Raw genomic sequence first — 24,916 nt, forward strand, 5'->3', positions numbered from 1 at the left:
CAATCCTTAGCAATTATAAGTGCTATGTCGTGTCAGTTCTGTTGGGCTAGGTTGAAACAATACAAGTATTCGCTATTGAATTGTTTTTATATTACATATTTAAAGTCTATCTCATTATAAAGTGGGAAGCATAGACTTCTGCTAAATCTGTAAATAGTATGAAAATACATACATCTGATTTTAATTACCATACGTTTACTCTTTGTTATTATTATTTTCAAGGCACAGCATATGAATCCAAACTGCAATTTATTCTTGTTCATATCTTATTTATGTGTTTAGGAAATATTCAATAATACATTGCTTTGCGGAAATAATGCAAAGATTGACTACGGCTTAATTGAAATGAATCATTCATAAGCGCTACTGAATTTAATGTTGTTAAAAAATGCTACATCAAGCAAAAAATATATTAAAGAAGCAAATTGGATTCTTAACCCTTATTTAAATTTCTACCATCGCCAAGGTAAGCCTGGAGAACATCAGAAAATAGCATTTTTGGTTCCTGTGAATTTACGAATCAACCGCTTTACCATAAACATAATGTCAAATTTCCATTTAAATACAAGCTCATTCAAATTTGGATTATATTTTCGCACAGCAACACGTGGATGTCAGGACCCTATAAGCGAAATTACCAATACCTCTGGCCGTTCCATGTCTAAGTTGGCATTGCCAATGCATCAGCACTTTGAACCTAATCCCCGGCATAGGTTACTAAGTACACACAGACGGAAATCACAAACAAGAACCCACTTGAGTCTCCGTCTTTAAGGTGGAAATGTAGCCTTTAAGGAAAATGAAACACTCACCAAATATTACAATTATCTTTGATATTCTTTTGTATCTCTCTATGTGTTCCCGGTCATCTGAAGACCCGCTTTTTTTGTTTAATCTCTTGAGTGGTAACAGAATCAATTACAGGAGAGCTCGGAGCAGTTACTTGGAAATGGAACGACGCACATAGGTTTTAAATCCGGAGACATTGTAAAACCTGCAAGTAGGGTACCCGATCTAATCGGAATAAAAGTGATTTCAAAACATTTCTCCCGTTGATAATTATAAAAATAATCTTTGCATTTGATGTAGTGACTTTCACATCAGGGGGATGTCTTAAAGTGCTTCACAGGATATACACAGCATAGTGACTGAGATACCCTCTGCCTATTCAGACTGGCATAAAAGAGAAGGGAGTTTCTCCCAGTGTCCAACAACCTCCCAAATAAAACCATTTCATAGCTGTTTATGGGACATTGCTGTGCGGAAACTGGCTGCCACGCTCGCTCACAAAACATACAGTCAATGCACTTTACGGGAAACACTTTGAGAAGTCCTGATGTGAAAGGCGCTAGAACAAATGTAAGGATTACTATTATTATCTGGAGGAGAACATCTGATGAATTAATTTAATGACAACTTTCTCTCAGTAGGAATGGGAAAGGACGGTTTAAGAACAACAACACATATATAGCGCCCTCCGCACAGGGTAGCGTCTCAGAGCGCTTAGCAGTGGCAGAGCCTGACTCCAACGGGGGGAGGTGGCCGCAAGAACGGTCGAAGAGAGAAGTTTTCAGGCGGGACTTGAAAGAGGGGAGAACGTGAGCAAGGTGGAGGGATTGAGGGAGAGCGTTCCAGAGTTTCGGGGCGTAGTGGCTGAAAGCGCGACCTCCGATGGTGAGGCGGAGAGTGCGAGGGACGAGCAGGAGCCCGGTGCCAGTCGAGCGGAGGTGCTGACTGGGTGGTGGATTGGGGAGGGAGGAGATCGGAGAGGGAGGGAGGTGCCAGGGAGTGGAGGGATTTGAACACAAGAGTGAGGATTAAGACAGTTAATAACCTGTAGGATTCAAATTACAAAATGATAACCCATTGAATGGGAATTAAATATGACTGATGCCATGGTGACCATATACTTTAACCAGTATGAGGGGGTTAATAGGCTTCATGCTGCTTGTTCAGCTAGTATTGCCCTGCCAGTCAGGGCTTTGGCTCGCAGTATTAAGAACACATCCAAGTGCTTTTTTTGAACGGCACAGGTTTGTCAAGAATGCCTGAGATAATCCTTGCATTTTTTTTTGATATAGCGCTTTTCACGTCGGGAGGACGTCCCAAAGCGCTTCACAGAACACACAGTGAAGTGAATTGACTATATATTTGTGGGCGAACCCGGCAGCCAATTGCGCACAGCAATGTCCCACAAACAGTCTTAGATTGAAAATGACCAATTTATTATTGTTTTTGGTTGTGGAGGGGTTATTATTAGGCTCTGTGTGGAGTAAGGAAACTTGCCCAAGGTTTCGCCCTCTGCCTGGAATTGAACTCAGGTCTCTCGCTCGGAAAGCAAGTGCTCTAACCACTGAGCTACAGGACTCCTGAGATCTAGGATCTCTGCAGAATTGCCAAGGTTTTGTTTAAGTACGACAGTGTGCGAGTTGAAAGTATGCAGAAACGGTCAGTCTGAAGTTGATGAGCGACATTGGGGAGAGGAGTTGCCACAGGAATACTGGCATTCCAAGGGTTAACCCGTTCAACCAATTTCATTCCAGCCTCTTGTTTCTTGCGAGTTCTTGTTCTGGGGATTTTATTTATCTGCTGAGCAGTTCTAGCTAAACGGACAGACTGGTAACAGTTTCTTTGATCACATGAATAATTAATTCTGTTAATTATTCTGGGTTCTTCAACATAATATCGCACAGTGTGTTCTAATCTGTGCTATTTGTTGATTGTTATGTGTTGGAAATAGTACTTTTTTACTGGTTGGACCCAATTGTTTGTTGTGACAAAGCTTTCTATTAAACTTAATTCTAATTTCGTAAGCGGAATGGGATTGGGATTTTTGTTTGCGACTCTGTTCTCAAAATTTATAGATATCGGAAATATTCAAGGAATTACAAGCGTATTTTTATCTCAGTACCTGAATATGCTGTAACTACTGAAACAACAAGTGTGTGTCAGCTTAGCTTAGCTTAGCTGGTGGCTTCAAATACCTTACAGGCCTCGGGACTTGTGTAGTCTTCGCTGACACTCCAAGGCAGTTCTGGGGACATAACTGCGTTGTTGGAGCTGCCGCCTTTCAGTTGAGACATTAAACTGCAGTCCCATTTGGTTATTCTGTTTGACATTAAAGTCTGTCCCTTTGGCACTGTTCAAAAAGAGAAGGGAGTTCCTCCCGGTGTCCTGGCCAATAATCCCCCCAAATAAAATTGGTCATTCACTTCACGGCTGCTTGTGGGGCATTTGCTGTGTGCAAATTGGCTGCTGCGTTCGCTTCCAAAAATACACTTCGCTTTAGAGTGAATCCTCTGAAGTGCTTTGAGATAATAATAATAATAATAATAATAATCCTTGCATTTGATATAGCGCTTTTCACGTCAGGAGGACGTCCCAAAGCGCTTCACAGAACACACTGTAAAGTGACTTGACTGTATATTTGTGGGCGAACGCGGCAGCCAATTGTCTCATCAGGAGATGTCCTCCTGATGAGACAAGCGCTATATGAAATGCGAGAATTATTGTGAATTATGTTAACTGCATTTTCCCGGGGAAATCATTTCAAAGTTCCCAAAAAAGAACTGTAGACAACTAGCTTCCTAATCAGACCGGATGTGCTGCCAATTCCACATCTGTTTCCTGAAGCATGTTCTGGCCACATTGTGAACTTCAATCTAAAATTCAACCCAAATATTATCTGCAAGTGGGCTTTATCATCTACATTGCTCAAAGATTTCCAGGCCAGATGATATCTTCACACTGTGCTGAGGTACTGCTACTCATACTTTTCCCGGCCTCCTAGAATTTCCTCCCCAATGAAGTGCGCTACACACCAGTCCAAATAATGTGATAGTCTGAGTCTACTGCCCACTAAATTAGCTCCCATTTGCATCTTTACAAGCCAATTTGCAGGAATGATTACTAATGACCACCTTTACCAATACGTGGACTTCTGGCAGCCTTTGATCAACTTCCAATATGGATTCACGGGACCACAGAAACCACTGGCATGTTTTTATGTGACATCGATTTACAAAGGTACATTAACAGCTTCCTCAAGGCCTCTGTTCATTATATCTATCAACCAGGGCTGCCAATGTCTCAGTGATCAGAGGTGGCTTTGTAATTCGTAGTCAGTAAACTTAGTTAGCTGTTGTTAATTGTTATACTTCCACTGCTGATTCCTAGCACCCTAGGTCTTTGCTCTTCCATATCTTATGCATACTTGACCCAACCTTCTTTACATGGAATGAGGCTACTCAGCTCACCTGGTCCTTGTCAATACTCCACACAAGCCTCCACCCCTCCCAATCCCCTCACCCATACCTCTCTGTTCCCTTCTCTCTCATGTAAGCGTCAATACATGTTTGTGGGTCGCTGCTGTGCGCAATTGGCTGCCGCATTTTGTCCGCAAAATATACAGTCAATTCACTTTGCAGTGTATCCTGTGAAGTGCTTTGAGACGTCTTGAAGACATGATAAGGCGAGATATTAAATACAAGGATTATTATTATTAATAAGAATACATTGACACATTTTGATTCAACCACAGCTTCTGTCAGGAAGTTCCTTTTAGATCTACTGCAAAGTGACATGCTTGACAACAGAATGTCGGGATCAAGTCAACCCTCTCTGGTGTTTTTGCTCGTCCGTTTCCTAAGAACAAGAACGGCTGCAATACTCCAGGGCACTGCAGGTGACAGGTAGCTTGTCAGCAGGACTTGGAATGACACTGGAGAAAGGGGAAGGAGGGGAGACAGGGATTCTTGAAAGCCATGGGGGAAAGAGCAAGAGAAATGGTATTAGGGTGGCAGGTTCCGTTGAGCAAACCAGCACCAGCACAAACAAACACAAGGTGCTGAAAGGCATCCTTTTGTATTGTAAATATTCGATGATTTAATCAGGTTGCACAGGATCTCAACAATGCCCCTATTTTGATGCGAAGCTACATTCAAGGCATTAATCAGTTTGATCTCCCATCACTGTCACCTGCAGATTGTCTACACATCTGATTGATGTCTCCACATCTGCTGGATGGTTTGCACGGCATTAAGCAGTGCCTTCAGTGGCATGAAGTTGGATTCCCAACAGACCATGAAAGACATCATCACTGGGAAACAGACAAAGCAGGCGTCTGTCTACCCACCAGTATTTTTTTCACAGGGATACAACAACAGTAAATAGCCAGAAACGTACTACTTGGAATTGCTATTACACTTTTATTAGTCCGAGTTACAACTCAAGCAAAGTGCCATCTTATTGATTCATTATCTTCCCTTGTTATTATACTCTTTCTTTCTCTCTCTCTCTCTCTTTCTCTCCCTCTCTTGCTGGAAGTTCTCATTAATTTTCCTCCATAAAATACTTTTGTGACTTAGGCCTGAACACTCCAATCCAGTTCGTCCATCAGCCCTTTAATGCTCCTCTGTTGCTGCTATATCACAGCCAAAGGGCTTGCAGGCATTTAGAGACACTGTGGCACTGAGTGTATAGGTTGCCTTTCCATTTTTTTGCTGGGTATATGGCAGAAAATCTAACAGAGCTCATTCCATCTTCTCTTGACAGCCTGCTGCTCCACCAGGCAATTAGTTTTTTTTTTATCCTATTTCGTTCTCGCCAAATTTCTCACTTGAAGGCTTGGCTTTCGTAAACTTTGTTTTGAAACGAGGCACTAACACTTTTATGGAAGTCCTGTTCTTGCAGCTGCTTCTTGAGCAGATCAATCACATAGTGGTCTTCGTTAACATTTCACGGGAGATAAAGAATATTTATCAACGTTTATAATAATAATGATAAGCCTTGCATTTGATATAGCGCCTCATCAGGTCGTTGAGACGTCTCAAAGCACTTCGCAAGATGTATTGTGAGGTGGATTGACTGTATTTTGTGACGGATTAACACTTTTACGTAAGTGCTGCTTCTGCAGGGGCTTGGCATACATGGCAGACAATTACACAACAACAACAACAACAAGATTCCATTTATAGAGCGCCTTTCACGTCGGGAGGACGTCCCAAGGCGCTGGATAGTTGGGTCGGGACCCGATAATAATCCTTGCATTTGCTATAGCGCTTTTCACGTCTTCTAGACGTCCCAAAGCGCTTCACAGAATATACTGTAAAGTGACTGTATATTTGTGGGCGAACGCGGCAGCCAATTGCGCACAGCAGTGTCCCACAAACAGTCGTAGCTTGAAAATGACCAATTTATTATTGTTTTTGTTTTTTGGAGGGATTATTATTAGGCTCTGTGTGGAGTAAGGAAACTTGCCCAAGGTTTCGCCCTCTGCCTGGAATTGAACTCAGGTCTCTCACTTGCAAAGCGAGTGCTCTAACCACTGAGCTACACACAGTAGTCGTGGATTGAGTGACCAAAGTTAAGTACTAAGAGACATACATCTAAGATGCACCTATGTGCAGCCAGCAGAACTCTTTTGAAAAAGGAAGCAGAAAAGCCAATACACTAAACTTTTCAATTATGTCCTTCACGACGACAGGATTTCAGTGTCGTGCGGGACATAATAATAATCCCTCCAAAACCAAAAAGAATAATAAATTGGTCATTTTCAATCTACGACTGTTTGTGGGACATTGCTGTGCGCAATTGGCTGCCGCGTTCGCCCACAAATATATACAGTCAATTCACTTTACAGTGTGTTCTGTGAAGCTCTTTGGGACGTCCTCCCGACGTGAAAAGCGCTATATCAAATGCAAGGATTATTATTATTATTATTATATTGAAATGTTTAGAATCCATAACTTAATTTTACCAGGGAGTCAAGTTCCCTCTAATTCATTTAAACAAGCAACCTCTGCTTCAAGGAATATCATCAGTTTAGTGCCGCTGTCGATTGTTGGAACCTGTTGCATCAGATGAGGTGGAGTAATACATTTAACGCTATATTTACAGTATATCTTGTGAAGCGCTTTAAGGCGTCTTGACAACGTGATATATGCAAGGATTAGTATTATTATTATTTAAGTTCAGAAGCTCTTCCTGAAAGTCCATGCAGTTGTTTAGATCAATGTTCACCTTGGCACAGCACACAATTTAAGGTTACTGCTGTCCAATTTAGTATCTGTGTCAAAACACTGAGAGTCTATGATCCGTGTTAAAAGCAAAGCACCAAAGACACATCAGTTATTTAAATATATTATTTTGTGTCAGAACGGATAGCTTTATATTTAGGAAAACCTTGTGATTATAACTGGGAAGGAAAATAAACAACCGTCTGTCCCGCTGTTTCATAAGTGTTCGTTCCTCCTTTTGACCTTCAGACAACTTCCAAACAAGCTGTTTGATGCCAAACCTCAAATTTAATTCATCACAGCTTGTTGGTCCCTCTTTATCATTGGCAAGTTCTCAACACATCAGCTAATTAGGCGAGGTTTATCTGTACCCATATGTCTGAAAAAAACCTTACTAATTGACTGTTGACTGTGATATACAGGAAATACTAATCCAAATCACTTCGATGTACACCATACAAGCCCAGCAACCTGCAAGGATTCCGAAAGACATTAGCGTACAGGCCTCAAAGGTCAAGCATTATGTGTTATTTAATGAAACGTGTTCTTTTGTATAACTGGGTGCAGCGATGTGCCCTTAACCTGCTGATCCAAGGTTTATCTGCAGAGCTAAGGACGTTTCTGGGGTAGGTTTGCGAAGCTCTCCACAACTCTGCCGTGAAGGAAAGTAGGCCATTGAATGTTCTCCAGCACAGAAATTGGATCCTCTGGTAATTGGACACTGCTGTGCGCAATTGGCTGCTGCGTTTCGCCCACAAAGTAATTCACTTTACAGTGTATTCTGTGAAGTGCTTTGAGACGTCTCGAAGATATAAGGCGTTATATCAAATGCAAGGATTATTATTATTATTATTATTATTATGGCGAGAGGGATGTGATGCTGGTAAGTGACATCAAAGCATAGCATGCCGCAGGCATTATTTACAAAGAGTTGAGCATTCCTGAGGCAAGTAATGGTTTGAACTTATTATTCTTTGTAAATACAGTTGTGTTATTCTGGTATCTCCCTGCTGAATGTGAATCATCTTGTCTACAAAAACTGGGGGGAAATTATCAAGTGCAACTGCACTGATGATGTTTTACTGTAATGTTTCGATAATTTTTTATGATAATGTTTTATGGTAATGTTTTATGATAACGATGATGTTTCTCCTACAAAATACACAGTCAATTCACTTTACAGTATACTCTGTGAAGCGCTTTGAGACATCTCAAAAACGTGATAATCCTATATCAAATTCAAGGATTATTATTATTATTAATATTATTATAATTCATTATTGTAAGTGTTATTATTATAAACGGTGTTTTGACAATGTTCCTGGCTTTTCTGACGCTGTGGTTCTTGTTCCAGGATTTTGGCTCACTCTCTTGAGTTCACCAGAGGAATATCTTAGATTTTAGAAAACTTTAAGCATTTCTCCAACTTTCTTTTAATGATTTCCCACTTCACAACATGCTTACTTATTGAAAACAAAAGCCCAACACTCTTCCAGATATGTCGATAACTGCGTTTTATGATCCTGCATGTGCACATCTCAGGAGAAAGAATAGCCCTAAAGACGGGGCTGGAATTAAGGGATGTATTTTAAGCCTGCACAATGAATACAAATGCAGCAACACAAGCTGCAAGAGTAAATAGAAGGTATGTGCCAGAGGTGAAAGATGCTTTCAAAACATACGTGCCCAAGCATATATTTTAATAGAGATGATCGCAACTTGCCAGCAGAATTGGGGAGAATCCCAAGAAGCTTTTTGGCAAGCACAAGCATGAATAAAAGTCTTTTAATGCCGCCTAATCTTCATTACAAATAAATATAATTGCAAAAAGTCACAAGGAGATTTCCCCCCACCAATAAAATTCAAAAGCCGATCGATCATTCCACAAAACAACCATTGGATCTGCGTTGCTGCTTGAAAGGAAAACCTAACAGTGGGACAACTGGAATGGTCTTAAACAGGTGCTTGCTATCTTTGCCTGGCATCCCATCTACCAGTCTGGGCATTGGCTAAACCAGGGACGGCCAACCTTTTTAGTTGGCCAATAAAATAATCATAGAAATTAACAAAGCAGCATAGAAATATTCAATTGAGAAACACTGGGATAAGCATAACATATCAAAATCCATGTTAAATATTGGTATGGGCTTCCAGCCTGGTTTTATACTGTTAGCCATCAGGTCTGTGAAGTTGAGAAGGATCGTGCAACCAAAATGATAGGGTAGATATCAAATCTTCTCAATACCAGAATCCAGAATGAAAATAAACCTGAATTGGGCACCGGTACCTAACAAAAATAATCCTAGAATTTGGTGTAGTGCCTTATCGTGTCGACGAGAACATCTCAAAGCAATTCACAGAATTTACTGTAATTTGTAGTCAAATTTCACAGCCAATTTGCACTCAACAGTGTCCCACAAACATCCATGAAGTGATTGACCAAATTTATATCTGGTAGATCATTTGCAGGAAAACCAGTAACAACTAAGAGGTGATCGTCATTGGCTGTGTGGGGGAACACTGCCGCGCGCAAAAGTATTGCTGCATTTCACAGTAAATCCTGTGAAACGTTTTGAGACGTCTTGAAGACATGATAAGGCGCTATAGCAAATGCAAGGATTATTATTATTAAGGATAATCATTATTATTATTAGAGTAAGAGGTGAAATGCAACACTGCAAATCACACTCAGCAGATCAATGGATGTTTACTTTGTGTTTTACTTTAAAAAAATAATTTATTGTTTTTTTTTAGTTTCTATGTTTGATTCAATCTGAATACGTATGTGCTCAACGGTTGCACCAGATTGTATACGCTGGGTGCAGGATTTCTGCAATTGGTTAATTTGATAGAAGTCAATTTTCATTCCAGATAGATTTCATTACAGTTCAAATTAATATTGAATGAGTTTCTCAATTAAGAAATTCATTAACAAATCGTGGAAAACCAATCCTTAAATAGTACTTCAAAACCAACAAGAAAACTGCTCTACATGGACACTTCAATGAATCTACTAAGTGTTGTAAAAATAGTATTGCTTGACACTTAACATTCATTACAGTTTCAATGGTAGCATCAATGATAGAAAATAATGATAATCCTTGCATTTTGATATAGTGCCTTATATATATATATATAGACATCTTATAGAGATGTCTCAAAGCCCTTCACAGAATATACTGTATAGTGAATTGACTGTATATTTTGTGGGCGAAACGAGGCAGCCAAATGTGCCCAGCAGTGTCCCACAAACAGTAGTAGATTGAGTGAGCACTCAATTTGAAGGAATTATTACCCCCGGAAAAGTGATCCGCCAATCGACTAACTACCGTGTTTCTACTTAACGCTAGGTAAACAGAGGAGTGGAGTAAGTAGAGTAAGGAAACCTGCCCAACGTATCGGCCTGCTGGGAATCTAACCCAGGTCTTCCTCTTGCGAGGCGAGCACTCTGACTACTGAGCTGCTGAGTTAGAATATAAATTCTTAGAAGGTTACAGCCTTCACCAGATCACAAGACAATTTCTGCTGAAGAAGGCCCTTCAGCTCATCTGATCTCATCCTTCCAGAATGCCCACCACAGCATCAAGCTATCTTTTTAAATGAGTCCAAATACTCACCTTGCCAGTTAGCCTGATGATAATGAAAGTACTTCTCCAAAATCGTGACGGAAATGTCTCGTTTCAACATAAGGTCAGTAAACTCCTTTAATGGTTAAGTCAACTTTAATTAGTTTGTCTTCAATACTCTTAATGTTTAGCTGCCAGAGCGAGAGAGAAAAAAAAGCACCAAACCATTGCTTTAACTTTCTTTCCCCTTTAACTGATTCATTATAATTGTCTTCCAAGAGACGATTCTGACTCCTTCGGTTATTGACTGAAAAGATCAAAACGCCAGTTAAAATAAATATAAAGCCTGACAATATTTTCAAATGAAATCTCCTGTAGAAACAGAGGGAGTTCCACTATACCGAGTGATCCTAATGTGCTCAAAGTACATTGTATGCAACTGTGCGCATGATTTTTATGGCATCTAAAATTCTGCACTGGGGAACGGGACTAATGATATGATGTTAAATTTTATGCTCACTGGCAAACAAAGGAGGAGCTTCATCAAAGAACCATCTTAGTATTGGTTTGGCTCAATTGCGTAGCGCTCTGGGTCAGTCTGTCAGGACTTTGAACTAACGGTCTAGGCTGACATTCCTTAACAGTGCTGGGGGATCCTCCATTGGCAGAGTTGCCACCCTTCGGTTGAGATGTTAAACCGACGTCCATTCTGCCTCTTCAGGTTAACTGTAAAGATTTCCATCTGAAAAACTTCCGACTGTCTATAAGCCTTTGACCTCTTGTCCTGTTGTCTCGGTGCATGCTAATGTATTATTCTGAGTTTACCTTTTCAATCCCAATTAAAATGTTACACAACCTTATAAGTTCCCCTTAGAGACACCTCCTCTTAAGACCGAAGAGCCCCTAGTTTCCCTAATCATTGCTCATAACTCATTCCTCTAAGACTGGGGCTCATCCTTGTTGCTCTCCTCTGGAGTGGGGGTCTCCAACCAGTCGATCTCTGCTTGGTGGCGTCTCGCACTTGCTCAATAAGAACAGCGTTATTTCCCGCAGTTTAAATATTAACCTTTACATTTATATTTTGAGATCCGTGAAATACTTTTTTTTGCACGTGGCTTCGTTTTCAACCGGACTCAACAGCTCACTTCTTCCTCTCATCTTTTTGATCGCTACGCTTCAACCGGACTCAACAGCTCACTTCTTCCTCTCATCTTTTTGATCGCTCCGAGACGCTACCCTGCAAGTTGTTGTTGATCATGCGCAAGAGAAACACCTAGCGATGATCGACCGGTTGGAGACCTCTGCTTTAGAGCTGGGGTCGTGCCCATTTACACATTACTCTAAGTACGGGCTAACAGCATGAGCACAGTCGTGCGTGACCAACTTATTTTTATTTATTTTGAAGGGATTGTTACCTCCGAAAAAGCGATCCACCAATCGACTAACAACAGGTTCCTACTTACTGCTGGGTAAACAAAGGCGTAAGGGCGTGTAACATTTTAAATGGGATTGAAAAGGATCTGAACTCAACTGAAAAGAAGCACAAAAAATTGTGATTATCAGTGATGCAAACTAAGTCATCGGTACCAAGTGAGGCACATTTTGAAAGTGCGGCTTGTAAATTTAGTTTCCCATTATACTCTAATGTCCGATAAATGTCCACGAAGATGTACTGCAAATGGCAAGAATTGTAAAAAAAATCATGGTTTAGCAAATTAAACTGGCCATATATTGATGGGAGATTTAATGTACTGCAGTAATAATTTTCCATGGGTCAAATCACCCTTCTCTGAATATCCACAGTTCAAAGACGAAACTGGCATTCAATCAAAGACACAGTGGGCATCAGCTGGTGTGGCCCAATGTTGCGAGGGCTGAAACCATCTAAGAAACCAATTAAATGATTCATCAGAGAGAATGCTCAAGGCGTGGAGGTGCTGGCTGTTGAAACCGAGGAAGGCACTGTTGGTAGGTACTTCATCAGCTTGACATTTCCTGATTTGCAGTACACAGCATCATACCGTCTCCTTCCACGGCAATGCTACACGAGCAATTCATACCAACTCTCATGACAGCTCGACAGTTGTGTCAGTTCAATGTACCCCTGCAAAGTGGCATCAGAATTGATGTATGTGGCTGTGCACTCGTTAGGGTGACATCTGCTTCACTTCATGGAACAAGGAGAATCACAAAATGGGGTTAATTTAGCGGTGTTTCTCAACCAGGAAATTTAGACATCCGTGATGTGATATGGTGTGACCTGACGTTACATGATGTGGCGTGATGACTGGCACTGGTGAAGCAGGAGTGGTGAAGAGAGATGAGCTGGCACAGCAGATTGAGAACTTCAATTGAGGAGCCTGTTGTGAGGTTTCTTTCAAATGGAGATTGATGGTGCATGATGGTGAGCTAGAGACTTCCAGGAAGAGAAGCATTAAACACAACCTCAGACTCTTCAGCCTTGAAGAAACATCTCAATGTGGGGTGGGGGTGGGGGGCGTGGGTGTGGGGTTGTGCATTTCTGTATGCAGAGGGTAATTAATGGCTGGAAGAGGTTACCAGGAAGACCAGTTGAGACTAGGATGCTGGAAGCATTTAAGAAACAGCCTGATGCTGTGATCGGAGGATGATGTGTTGGGTATTCTGGAGGGATGAGATCAAAAGGACTGAAAAGCCTTCCTCACCTGGACTACTGTTGTCTTCTTTTGATGATTGGAAGTTAGCTTCTGTTCTAGCAGTTGTTCTAGCCATTTGGCCCAACCAGTCTGTGATGGTATTTATACTCCAATTGAGTCTTCACCCACTTAATTTCTCTCTCCCTTTCCTGGACTTCCCCCAATCCTCTTTATTCCATAATAATAATACTAATCCTTGATATAGGGCTTTATCACATTTTTGAGACGTCTCAAAGAATATACTGTAAAGGGAATTGCCTGTATATTTTGTGGGCAAAACATGGCAGCCAATTGCACAAACAGTCTGGATTGGGTGACCAATGTATTTTTTATTTATTTTGAAGGGATTATCACCCTCGAAAAAGAGATCTACCAATCAACTAACAACCAGGTTCCTAATTACTGCTAGGTAAGCAGAGGAGTGTGGAGTGAGGAAACTTGCCCAGTGTTTCGCCCTTCATGCGGGGTGCAACACAAGCACAGACGAGTTGGCAATCATGTTACCTACATAAAATGACATGGAATCTACAGCACCAAAAGATGCTTTCTCTCTCAAGTACATCAGTGGCATTTCTGCACCATCTCAGTAACATTAAGTGCCACCTCTAAAAGCTGTGCAGTGGATTACATTTACACATTCGGTTTGGTAACCCTGTGATATTTATTTAACGCACCAACTGGTCTGCCGGGTGTGCTAAGCAATGTTATTTTTCCCATTTCCCAAACTTAAGCTGACGTCCACTTTCACCGACGTCGCTGGACGCTTTGCCAACGTTTAAGCGAAATGTTTCTCATGTCCTCTGAGAGCTGCAGTGAAACTGACTTAAGTAAATTTCATTTAGCTGGCCCATTAGAACCATCAGGAAGAGGAGACTGTCATCAAATCTGTCTGGGCTGCTTTTTCTAAGCTCACAACCAGTAGCTGAAAGATCAGGGCTCTAATCAGTTTCACCACTTATATTTACGCATTCAGGTTTCTTCAATCATGTTTGTCAAACAAAAAGAAAGAGAATACTGACACAGACGTGATGGGCGAAATGCCCCCTCCCTGCTTTTGTGTAGGAAATGTCTATCTCTCTCTATAAATATTAATGTACTGGCTTCCTCTGAGTATTGAAGGTGTTTGAGGCATGTTGTTTGATTTCAACGGCATTACAACATGATACATTAAGCTACCGTTGTTCATAACTTTATCTTCAAAGGTAACCTATTTTCTGAATTGAGTTCACGTTTTAATTGGCAAAGCCACCGCTGCAGGAAACTTAGAATTGATTTTAATAAAAAAAACACACTTGGGACAAGATAATCACTAACAGACAACAGATGCTGAATAATATCAGATTCACTTTACGGATGGCTATTGTGGGACATTGCTGTGTGCAAATTGGCTGCTGCTTTGGCCTACCAAATACGCAGTCACTATACTTGATTGAAAACATTCTGAAGCACTTTGAAGTATTTTGACCAAGTGGTAAGGTAATGAATCAAATGCAATGATTATTATTGCTGTGACTACCCAACATCATTGTTTTTTTTACCCTTTTCTCTTTCACTCGACTGAATTATTCGACCGGGTTTTCTTTTCTTTTCTTTCCTGAGGCGGCCGTTGTGTGCAACCCACAACGAAAAAGGGAACGCCATTTACCCAAATCAATTTTTCTTTACATTCAGCCTGAAGTCAGTATCTTTGACATGATCCAAATTGATCAGTTTTCAGCTCAGTCTCCCTCCCATTTTACAGTCTGTGGGGTATTTGTGAAAGTACTGTAATCATGTATGAAAGAAGAGGGTGTGGGGTGTGGGGGGGGGGGGGGGGGGGGGGGGGGTTGTGGTTGTAGGTTGTTTCATCAAAGCCAAGTTGAAACCCTTTGATTACGAAAGCAGCAACGAGACAGGCGTATCAAGAGAATGCAGGGAAACCTAGCACTTAAAAATACATTTGAGCCCATTATATTAGAAGTTCGAAATAAACACAATTTGGTAAGGACAAGTGTGGCAGAGTAAATGCATTTCATTTGAAATCACAGTCGCTTCTAAAAGCTTCAATCGTTTACAGTCTTTTTTATTCCAACATGGTATGATGATGATTTCCTCTGGAGACAAAGGCACCCGAGGTTCTGTGTGTGGATGTTTTTTTAAAAAAAAACGTATCAGTGAGAGTAAATTAAAATAATTGTTGCAATTACTAGGTTATTTTTTTTTCCCTGTCTGCTCTTAATACTATCCCTGTAATCCTAAAGGCAAAGCTTTCGTATGATAGTGAACGTGGAAGGATGTTGTACATTGTCAAAACTGCTGGCGAATAGACTCTAGTTCAACGTATTGAAGAGGAAGCTTGATGCCTGCCTACATGAAGGAGAGGGGAATGGGAGACGGGATGAGGAGGGATGGAGGCTTGTGTAGAGTTAAGAACGCTGGTGCAGATCTAACTGGGTCGAATGGTCTGGTTCCCTGCAGTAGCATAATTCTATGTAGATAAGGCAAAACTGATGAAATGTTACCTTGCCATGGTTCTTATATTTTATGACAGAATCACTAATGCTCTACTTGCATTGTGCTGCTCTTAGTGAATCACCACGGTTTCGCTTCACTTCCAGCAACGGGCATTACTGAAAACATGTCATCGAAGACAAAGCAGAGTGAAGAACAAATCTGTTGGCTGTGAGACATGACTGGAATTAATTGACTCTGGCAATAAAAAGATGCTTAAATCTTTCTTATTTAATAAGCTGTGATCCAGAAGTCCTGAGGGAATGCATATTTGTTCACATTAATAACCAAATTGATTTTTAAATGCATATTACATCGTTTTTAATTTATTGAAAATAGTATTAGGATTTTAAATTAGATAGATTTTTGTTTTTCCTTCGCAGCAGGGCTCCACTGTAAATTAGCCATCGTTGCTTTATTCTGCAGGGTCTCACTCCTCACTAACAGTTTTGAGATCTATAAATTATTCCATCTGGTGCAACGAATGAAAACCCAAAGACTTCATTCAACAGTTGCCTGTGCGTATGTCATTTTTTGAGTCCTATTCCTAAAGATAACGATGGGGGTAAGTTTGCAGCATCGTGAAGCATCGTATCATATCTCTTGTGAAGTGTCACACATAGTCTCAATGGAGAGCTCAAGAAACTAAATTCTTATTATTCACGACATCAATGGATTTAGGTATACATGATCGACTTTTGTAAGGCTGCCTTTTTTTATTCTGGCACACCGTGTTCAGCCACATAAAAGTGTCAGTTGGAGGTAAATGTAAAAGGGATAGATATCTCATCAGTTTGATCATAACGGTTGCCGATGGTATGAAAGCCTTTGAGTAGTGGTACGTTTTGTTGTTGTGGGCAAGTAAGAGATTGAACATAGCACAATGTATGCTTCAGCAAAACCGGTTCAGCAAGTGATAGATAAGCATTTCAATTTGCTTCAACTTGATTCAGATCAAGAAAACATTTCTTAGTGTGAGAGGATACGAGAATGCCCTGATGCAGAACTGATTTGGACGTTTAGAAAGAAAGATAGATACATTCAGGGAGATCCAATTATCTATCACGCAAGGGGTTGGGTCCAAAAACTCTTTAAGATTCATGGCAAAGCACAAGAAATAGCTGTCTTCTCGGTCATCAGCTGACATCACCTCCTGCTCAATCCGTGCAGGAAATGAATCTGATGTCACTGGTTGCAAGCGAAGGATAGGAAGTGATGATATCAGTGGCGACTGACTGTATGGGAGGCAGTCATTTTTTAGTACACAAAGCCAGCCAGTCAACACCAGCAGCTTATCTGTGTCACAGTATAACACAGGTCCACAATAACGCACAATGCTTGTGCTAAACCGGAGGCTTTATAACAGAGTTGCTCTGTACTTGAGAAGCGACGGCATTGAGGGATGTGGAGGGAAGGCAGATACATTGGATTAAAACATTTGCCACGATTTAATAATATTGTGGAATAGACTCAATGGGCTGAATGATCTACTTCTGTTCCTGTTACTATAAATGCCCCCAAGTCATCGCACATTTATCTTCTGATCGCTCAGGGAACTCGCAGAAATCTTGATGCATCTGTACAGCTATCTTATCCTATTGACATTTACTGGGGCACATTGTTGCAGATCAAATGATTTTGTAGCATATGACTCGGTTAGTGGGAAAATGGTTCATCTGTTGTGACAGATGTACAGCCTCGATACTCTACTGGGAAACGCTAAACATATCAAAGGTTTTAAGAACCAACTTCAAATGCTTGATAACTGAAAGTTGGAATATTTTGCTGATATATTAAACCACAGTATCTAAATTGTAAAATGTATAGGAGCTGTAAAGAGTACTTTGACAAAGAGTATAGAATACTTCTACCTTCACCTAAAAATAAACAGTCATACCACTTTACAATAATTATAGTAATAATAATAATCCTTGTATTTGATTAGCACCTGATCATGTCTTTGAGACGTCTCAAAGCCCTTCACAGAATATACTGTAAAGTATTTTGGGTGGAACGAATGAATGAATAAATAAATTAAACGATAAATCCTGTGAAGTCCTTTGACACTTCCTCCCAACTTGAAATGTGCTATACGAAATGTAATGATTATTATTATTACAAATAAAAATAATATAACCCTTGCACTTTTCATGTCTCATCGTCCTTACGCTCTAGTCCAGGTGATCAGAAAGAATAATCAACAGGTAGAGATACAGGTGAGGAACAATGAAAAAAGGCAAGTGAGCAGTCTCTCTGCCAGAAATTACTGAAGTGAATCAGTATGCATTTATACAGGCCAGGGTAAGGTCTTGGGAGTCCTGTACAAAGTTGGGGTTGTAAACCCAGCAAGGTGGGGGGTGGGGATAAGTAATAGCCACTGGTGGTAGACTTTAAGGCAGGTCTTCAAGACGAGACACAAAAAAAAGAGGCACAGACGTATAGGGAAGTAGTTTCACAGGTTAGGTGACTGGTGGGGTAGGAGGAGGGACTCAAAACAAGCCCAATTATGGCAAGCAGAGGAGTGGGATAGGAGAAGATCAGAGAGAGAAGGAAGCATCACATTGAGAAAGAATTGGAGGTCCACATTCGTATCTCGAAATGTCCTTGCTTTATAAAATCAGCAATAAAATTGCTTCTATTTTCCTATTAAATGACCCCGCCACAAAGTTTGTGCACAAAGTTGAATATCAAAATAGAGACAATTCAATTGCAACTCACAAAAGTGTAACACTCACAAAACGATGGCAATTTTAAGTGGTGAATACAACTCTGAAACAAGAGCGGGCTATTACTGTACCTGAGCTACGGAACCTTTCATCAATGCTACTCGTCTAGTTTCAGCTCTCTAAGGCACTTTTTTTCCCACGTACTACATTAATGTGCATTCGGTATAATACCTTCTTAATTGGATAGACAAGGGTGAAGTCATTTAATGGGCATGAAATGACTTGCTAGAAAAGGAGGCTTTGAATTATTCACAGATTGTATTGCAAAAAACTGCACGGAGATTGTGAAGACTGACCTCTAGCATTCTCACCAGAATCCCTTTATAGCGGTGCAAATACTTTTAAAAAATCAGTGTGTCAGAAAGAGTTTGGGGAGGGGAATTGAAAGCATGGTCGACTTTTGTCTACTTTTGTGACTTTATTGCCTGGGGGAAGAAAAATGTTAGAAGCTACGTCAAAGTCCAGCGACAATGACCGACAGTGACAATTTTGTTTCAGCATTCAAAGCAAGAAAAAGTAAAATGAATATCAAACTTCAACAGAGGACTTTAATTTGAAGGCAAAGGGAATAAAATTATATAAATGGTACAATTTTCATGAAGTTTGTAATTGGCTCATTGTATATTCATATATCTGCCAAATCTGACATTTAACTATAAAGAAATCTCCCACACATGCAATAAATCTTGGTAATACCAGGTAATTATTATGCTGTATTCCAGATGTGTTTCTTTTACTTAACCACAATCTATATTTTGCATTGTGCAACTGCTTGAGAAGAACACTGGACTGCACAATGCTCTACATTTCCACCATTCAGACAAACAAAATCCCTATTGGAAAAATGCAAGAGTTGACAGTGTCCCTTAACTGATATTTTATATATATATATGTGACTTGGAGAGAAATTTGACTGGAAACATAGAAACACAGAAACAGAAGGAGGCCATTCAGCTCCTCAAGCCTGTTCCGCCATTCTATAAGATCATGGCTGCTCTGTACCTCACGTTCAATTACCCGGTCTTGCCCCATATCCCTTAATACTTTGACCTGACACATATCTATCCACCTCAGGCTTGAAGATGTGAATGGATCCAGCATCCACAGCCTTTTCGGGGAGAGAGTTCCAGATTTCAGACTATGCTCCGTCTCCTTCATGAACTCAAGAGAACATACCATGTCCCTTAACACTCAAACGTTGTGGTACAGGTATTTTTGAACTGTCTTGGTTTCTCTCCTCCTCATTCCAATCTCGTACTCTGTGCAGTATCAGGACCTCTGCCCCACACCACCCATCTCAGTTTCTTGTCATCACATGAAAAACATGATTAAGTGAACTTGGTTACATTTTCTCGAAGTGGTGGGACTGGTTTCAACATGAAAGGTTTGATACACTTGATCTAAACGCTCTGGGACCCCATCTCATGTGAAGAACGCTATATAAATGCAAGTTGGTGTTACAATTCCCAGTTTTCTGCGTGTATAGATTGTAAGCAAAAGCCCTCCAGCACAGACTTTTAGATGACAAGGCTTACAGGCATGAGAGAGAAGATTGGTCATGAAGAGACATAAAGAAGTAAACACTGCACTGTCGGTAACAAAATAGAACCCATTGTAAATGCGCAATGGGTTCATCAGCATCTGAGAGATTGGGCTGACGGTTTGGGGGTCTGACCTTTTACCAAAGCTCAAAACAATAAGCTGTCTTTCTCTTTCAGATCCTAATCTACCCGCTGCACATTCTGAGCATTTTCCGTTTCTATTACTAACCGAGTCAAGTTGCAATGAGACCCATAGAGGCAACGAATGGGTGGACCCACTATACCACTATAGGAGTGAGAAAGGTGGCAGTTATACCTGTGATTTTACTTGTGTGTGGTTAAACCAGAAATGTGCCTTGCTAAAATATCAGCACAAGAATACATGAAGGACTTACCGTATAGCTTCGCACTGTTGGGCACAGATGGATACAGAAATTGCATACGGATGAATTAGTCAGCAGATAAGATCAGGGGCTCCCCATATCCGTCAACGTTGGCTACAGGGACTACAGCTTTTGTGATTCTGAAAATTCTGTTCTAACGTTTCCAAATGTTGAATTTTACTCTGACTGGGGTGGTTCTCGTCTGTTAGGTTTTATATATTCTCTCGTCCTTCCTTATCGCCAAAATTTGACTCTGCACCAGGTGACTGGTGGCGGCAATGTGAAACCATGTCAACAACAACAACCAACAATTTGCATTTGTACTGCGTAATTCACTCAGAATAGCATCTCGGACTAATGTCACCTGATGGGGCTACACGGGGTCAAAAAGAAATCGCGTTAAAAAAAACTCTCGTGTTATAATAATCTCTGCGTTCGATATTGATATGGGAGAGGCTGCAGCCAATTTATCAACAAGACTGGTCCTTTTTAATTACCTTCATACTCTCGTTGACCAAAAAATCCATTTTGCATAAACTACCCCCCCTTGCTCTTCTTCATTTCATTTCTGTGTTTTGCATTTGGAAGTACAATATCTTCACATTCTCCCAAATCAGGCATTTTACACTTGGCCCTGCACTCCCTTTTCTTAAAAAAAACTATTCTTTTGAGCCACACAAAATCAGAAGCTTTTGATGAGAGAGCTTGATTAATAATAATAATCCTTGCAATCGATATAGTGCTTGTCTAGACATCTCAAAGCGCTTCACAGAGTATACCGTGAAGTGAATTGACTGTATATTTGTGTATATTATATGATTTCTTAGAAAGTATGTTCTCTTTAAAACCTCAAGACAAAACAGGGTTTCATATTGTTTATGTACACCCCCCACCCCTCCCTCCATGACTATATTATAATAGCCCTTGCATTTAATATAGCGCGTTATCATATCATTGAGACGTCTCAAAGTGCCTCACAGGATATACTGTAAAGTGGGTTGACTGAGTATCTTGCAGGCTGAACGTGGCAGCCATAGTATTCTAGATACTGTGAAATCCTCCTCTGGAAAAATATATATACAGTATAAGTGTCTATCGAATTGTGGATTTATTGAATAGGACTGAGATTTCAGGAGAATGTGTGAACCACTGTAAATTATGCTTTCCAAATTAATTTTTAACTCATCCCCCACCTCTCTCCACACACACACACACACACACACAAAAACCCCACCACTATGAGGTTTCTACTAAGAGTCCAGGAGAGTGAACAGAGTTGATTCTGAAACAATTATCTAAATAGCACACTGCACAGAGGACTTTGACAAAGCACCTACATCAGAAATTGTTGCTCGAGTGAAGGCAGCGAACGAGTGAGAGAGTGAGTGAGTGAGTGAGTGAGTAAGAGTGAGTGGCACTGTGTAAAATGAGAAGTGAAAGATCATGATAAGCAGCCTAGATAATACTTGTCGCTTTTCTTATTTCTTGCAAGTTCCCAGGCTGACCTCGCTGGGCATTTAATGCCAATTCTCTGCCCTCCCCAACCCCCCCCCCAAAAAACCTCTGTAATGCAGCTAGCTGGCAGATAAACTTGGATAGAAGTCTTTATCAGATTTTTCAACACGACTTAACAGTGACTTGAAGTTGTAGGAGGGAGTGAGACTGCCATCTGCAGGCAATAAGTAGATTCAAGGGTAGACAACAGGGTGAACGACAGAGGGAAGGAGGGGGGTAAAAAAAGGAATTAAACAAGAGCCCCATCACCCAATTCACACGAGCAGAATCCTCAGAATATGCAGTCAGGTTTTGACTTATTGGACTGATTCCCTTTGTTTTCTGATTTTGGGGAAAAAAGGGAAATTCTAGATACTGTGAAGCTGGTCTACAGTCAGGTTCAAAAATACAAGATCAATGCTATGCTTTTTCCCTCCTTGCCATCCCGCTAAAAGCCAGAGAGAGAAAAAAAAATTGTGCATCGATAATCCCTGAGAGATTCGTGTCTTTTTAATTGAGGGAATAAAAAAATCTCCAGAAACTCAGTATTTTTCTCTAAGCTAAAGAAGGGAGCTTTAAAAGGCACGTCCGGCATCAGGTAAGGTTTCAAAGTGAGCTTCAGTTGCTGATTTTAGTATTATTATTATTATTATTATATTGGAAGAAGAAAAAAGCATTGCAATGTCTTGCATTTACACCACTTTTTTTCAGGACTGATCAGAAGATTTTTTGGAAGGGCTACAAGTGCTTGTTAGTGGACCTGATAAACATACCCGTTGGTTGGGTTTCATGACAAGTTTTGCAATGAACAGTTACTAGAGGAAAGGAAAAATGGGGGCAATGTGTTTTTTTAATGCATTGCATTTTCAAGTACAACCTCTTTGAGTACAAATCACCAGGAAGACAAGACCAGACAGACAGACAGGACTGAAAGTTCTTACCTGAGAGAATGGAGGCAGCTCTGAATATGTCTGATAGTCTGTTGTTCACTGGTTCATAGGGAGAACCCGAAAGATCATCGCCTGTAAAAGGTAGACCTTTATCAGAAGCTCATCCGCAAAGTTGGTGTGTAAAATAAAACCCTTGGGAAAAAAAAGTCACCTAAACCTCCTCCCCCAAAATATATATTATTTATATCTTTATATATATATATATATATTGATTTATATTTATACAATAGAACACACCAAAAAGTTCAGTTTGTATTATTGCCTACAAATGTAAACCTTATCAGAGGCTCATTCACAAAGTTGGGGGGGGGTGTTAAAAAAAAATGGGGGGGGGGGAAGAATTCACCCCCACCCAAAATAAAAATATTTTTACAGCTACTTATATTTATTCGTACGCTTGGGTATCCATCCCTACCATGCATGAAACTTTGGTGAATGCTCCAATATATTCGGAGGCATCGCTTCTCATTTTTCATGCCTCTTTTACACCTGCAGTCGTACAGGGGGCTTTGCTGGAGAGCTTCCATTGCGTTGATGCACTCGTTCTTGGCTTGGGGTCCCGTCACCATGCTGGAACTCCCGGCTAGGCATTGCCTGAATGTCCGGTACTTGCTGCTACAGCTGGAGTCGCTGGTACACAGTTCATTAGCTTTTACACAATCCACACGGTTGTTGTTGACACCTGCCGTCTGAGCTATCACATCTGGAAGAGGTGGACAGAGAGGCAGAGAGATTGGGGGGGGGGAGAGAGACAGAGAAAGAGATAGAGGGAGAGGGAGAGAGATAGAGAGAGAGAGACACACAGAGAGAGAGAACAGCAAGACAGAAAAAGCCTGTTATTTCCAATATGCCTCAGATGCATATTTCCAATATACAGTGACAATAATAATATATAATGATCCTTGCATTTGATACAGCGCCTTATCGCGTCTTCGAGATGTCTCAAAGCGCCTCACAGAATACACTGTAAAGTGAAGTGACTGTATGTTTTGTGGGCGAAAGTATATATGTATATATTTTCAATTATATATATGCTGTTGAATCAATTGCTGTATGTGGACAGTCAATTCACTTTACAGTGTAATCTGTGAAGCGCTTTGAGACGTCTTGAAGACGTGATATATCAATGCAAAGATTAATATGTCGATGTGTGTACAGATATATATATATATCTATATACATACACATTAAATCGGCAATAAATAACAATAGCCATAACTATAGGTTGATGCCCCCGAGGACAATGAATGCATAGAATCCAAACGCTGACAATCATGTTATTATCACAGCTTTATATTTCCAAATTATGTAACGGGTTATGTCATCAATAACAAAGCATATTAAGTGATGAATTTGGCTAGATATGGATCATTCTAATGACCCCGTTTCGGAAGCAATGTGATCCAAAGAGGTGGTGGGTGTTTTTTTTTGAATATCAACACTTTTTACAANTTTTTTTTCAATTACATTTTTTGAATCAACAAATACCCCAATTTTAGAAAACTACAGTGAATGCATTAGAATTGATTACCGATCAAAGCGCAGCCAAAACCCAATAATTTTTTTTATATATGTGTGTGTGTGTGTATATATATATATAATATAAATAAGTATATATAGAAACAGTTTTTTAACATAACATAATCCTCGGCTCACAACACAATAGAGCTAGTGAGTTACTTCACTGTTAAGTTTCTAAACAGAGCCACTGTTTAATAATAATAATAATAATATAATAATAATACTAATAATAATAATAACAATAATAATAATAATAAATAAAAGGGAGATTTTTTTTTCTGGAACAGTAAGAAAATGTGTGCCTTACCTATCAAAAGCAAAACGACATACAAAGCTGCAGAAATCATCTCGTGTGGGATTTTTTTTCCTGGGTGTTTTTTTGTTAAAAACAACAGCTTCTGCTGAAGCTCAGGAAGAGAAGGCGAAATGAGCTTTGTTGGGGGGTTCACATTCAGGACTTTGTCACACTGACCAACGATGCCAATCATTCCCAGATCAGATCCTTGTTATTTCTGGCCATGGACACCAAACACAACCCACCCCCACCCCCCCCC

General features: G+C 40.3%; 1 protein-coding gene across 1 annotated transcript in view; it reads right to left on the reverse strand.

The window, feature by feature from the left end:
• gfra1a (gdnf family receptor alpha 1a) overlaps positions 1–24,916 on the reverse strand; it is an 85,885-nt gene extending 60,969 nt beyond the window's left edge. The window contains exons 1-3 of the mRNA XM_007909162.2: positions 24,670–24,916; positions 23,257–23,544; positions 22,833–22,913 (exon numbers count right to left, since the gene is read on the reverse strand). Coding sequence (XP_007907353.1) covers positions 22,833–22,913; positions 23,257–23,544; positions 24,670–24,850 — 550 coding nt within the window. The 5' untranslated portion in view covers positions 24,851–24,916. The remainder of the gene's footprint in view (positions 1–22,832; positions 22,914–23,256; positions 23,545–24,669) is intronic.

This window comes from Callorhinchus milii, unplaced genomic scaffold (assembly GCF_018977255.1).
Source record: "Callorhinchus milii isolate IMCB2004 unplaced genomic scaffold, IMCB_Cmil_1.0 Scaffold7, whole genome shotgun sequence".
Taxonomy (NCBI): Eukaryota; Metazoa; Chordata; class Chondrichthyes; order Chimaeriformes; family Callorhinchidae; genus Callorhinchus; species Callorhinchus milii.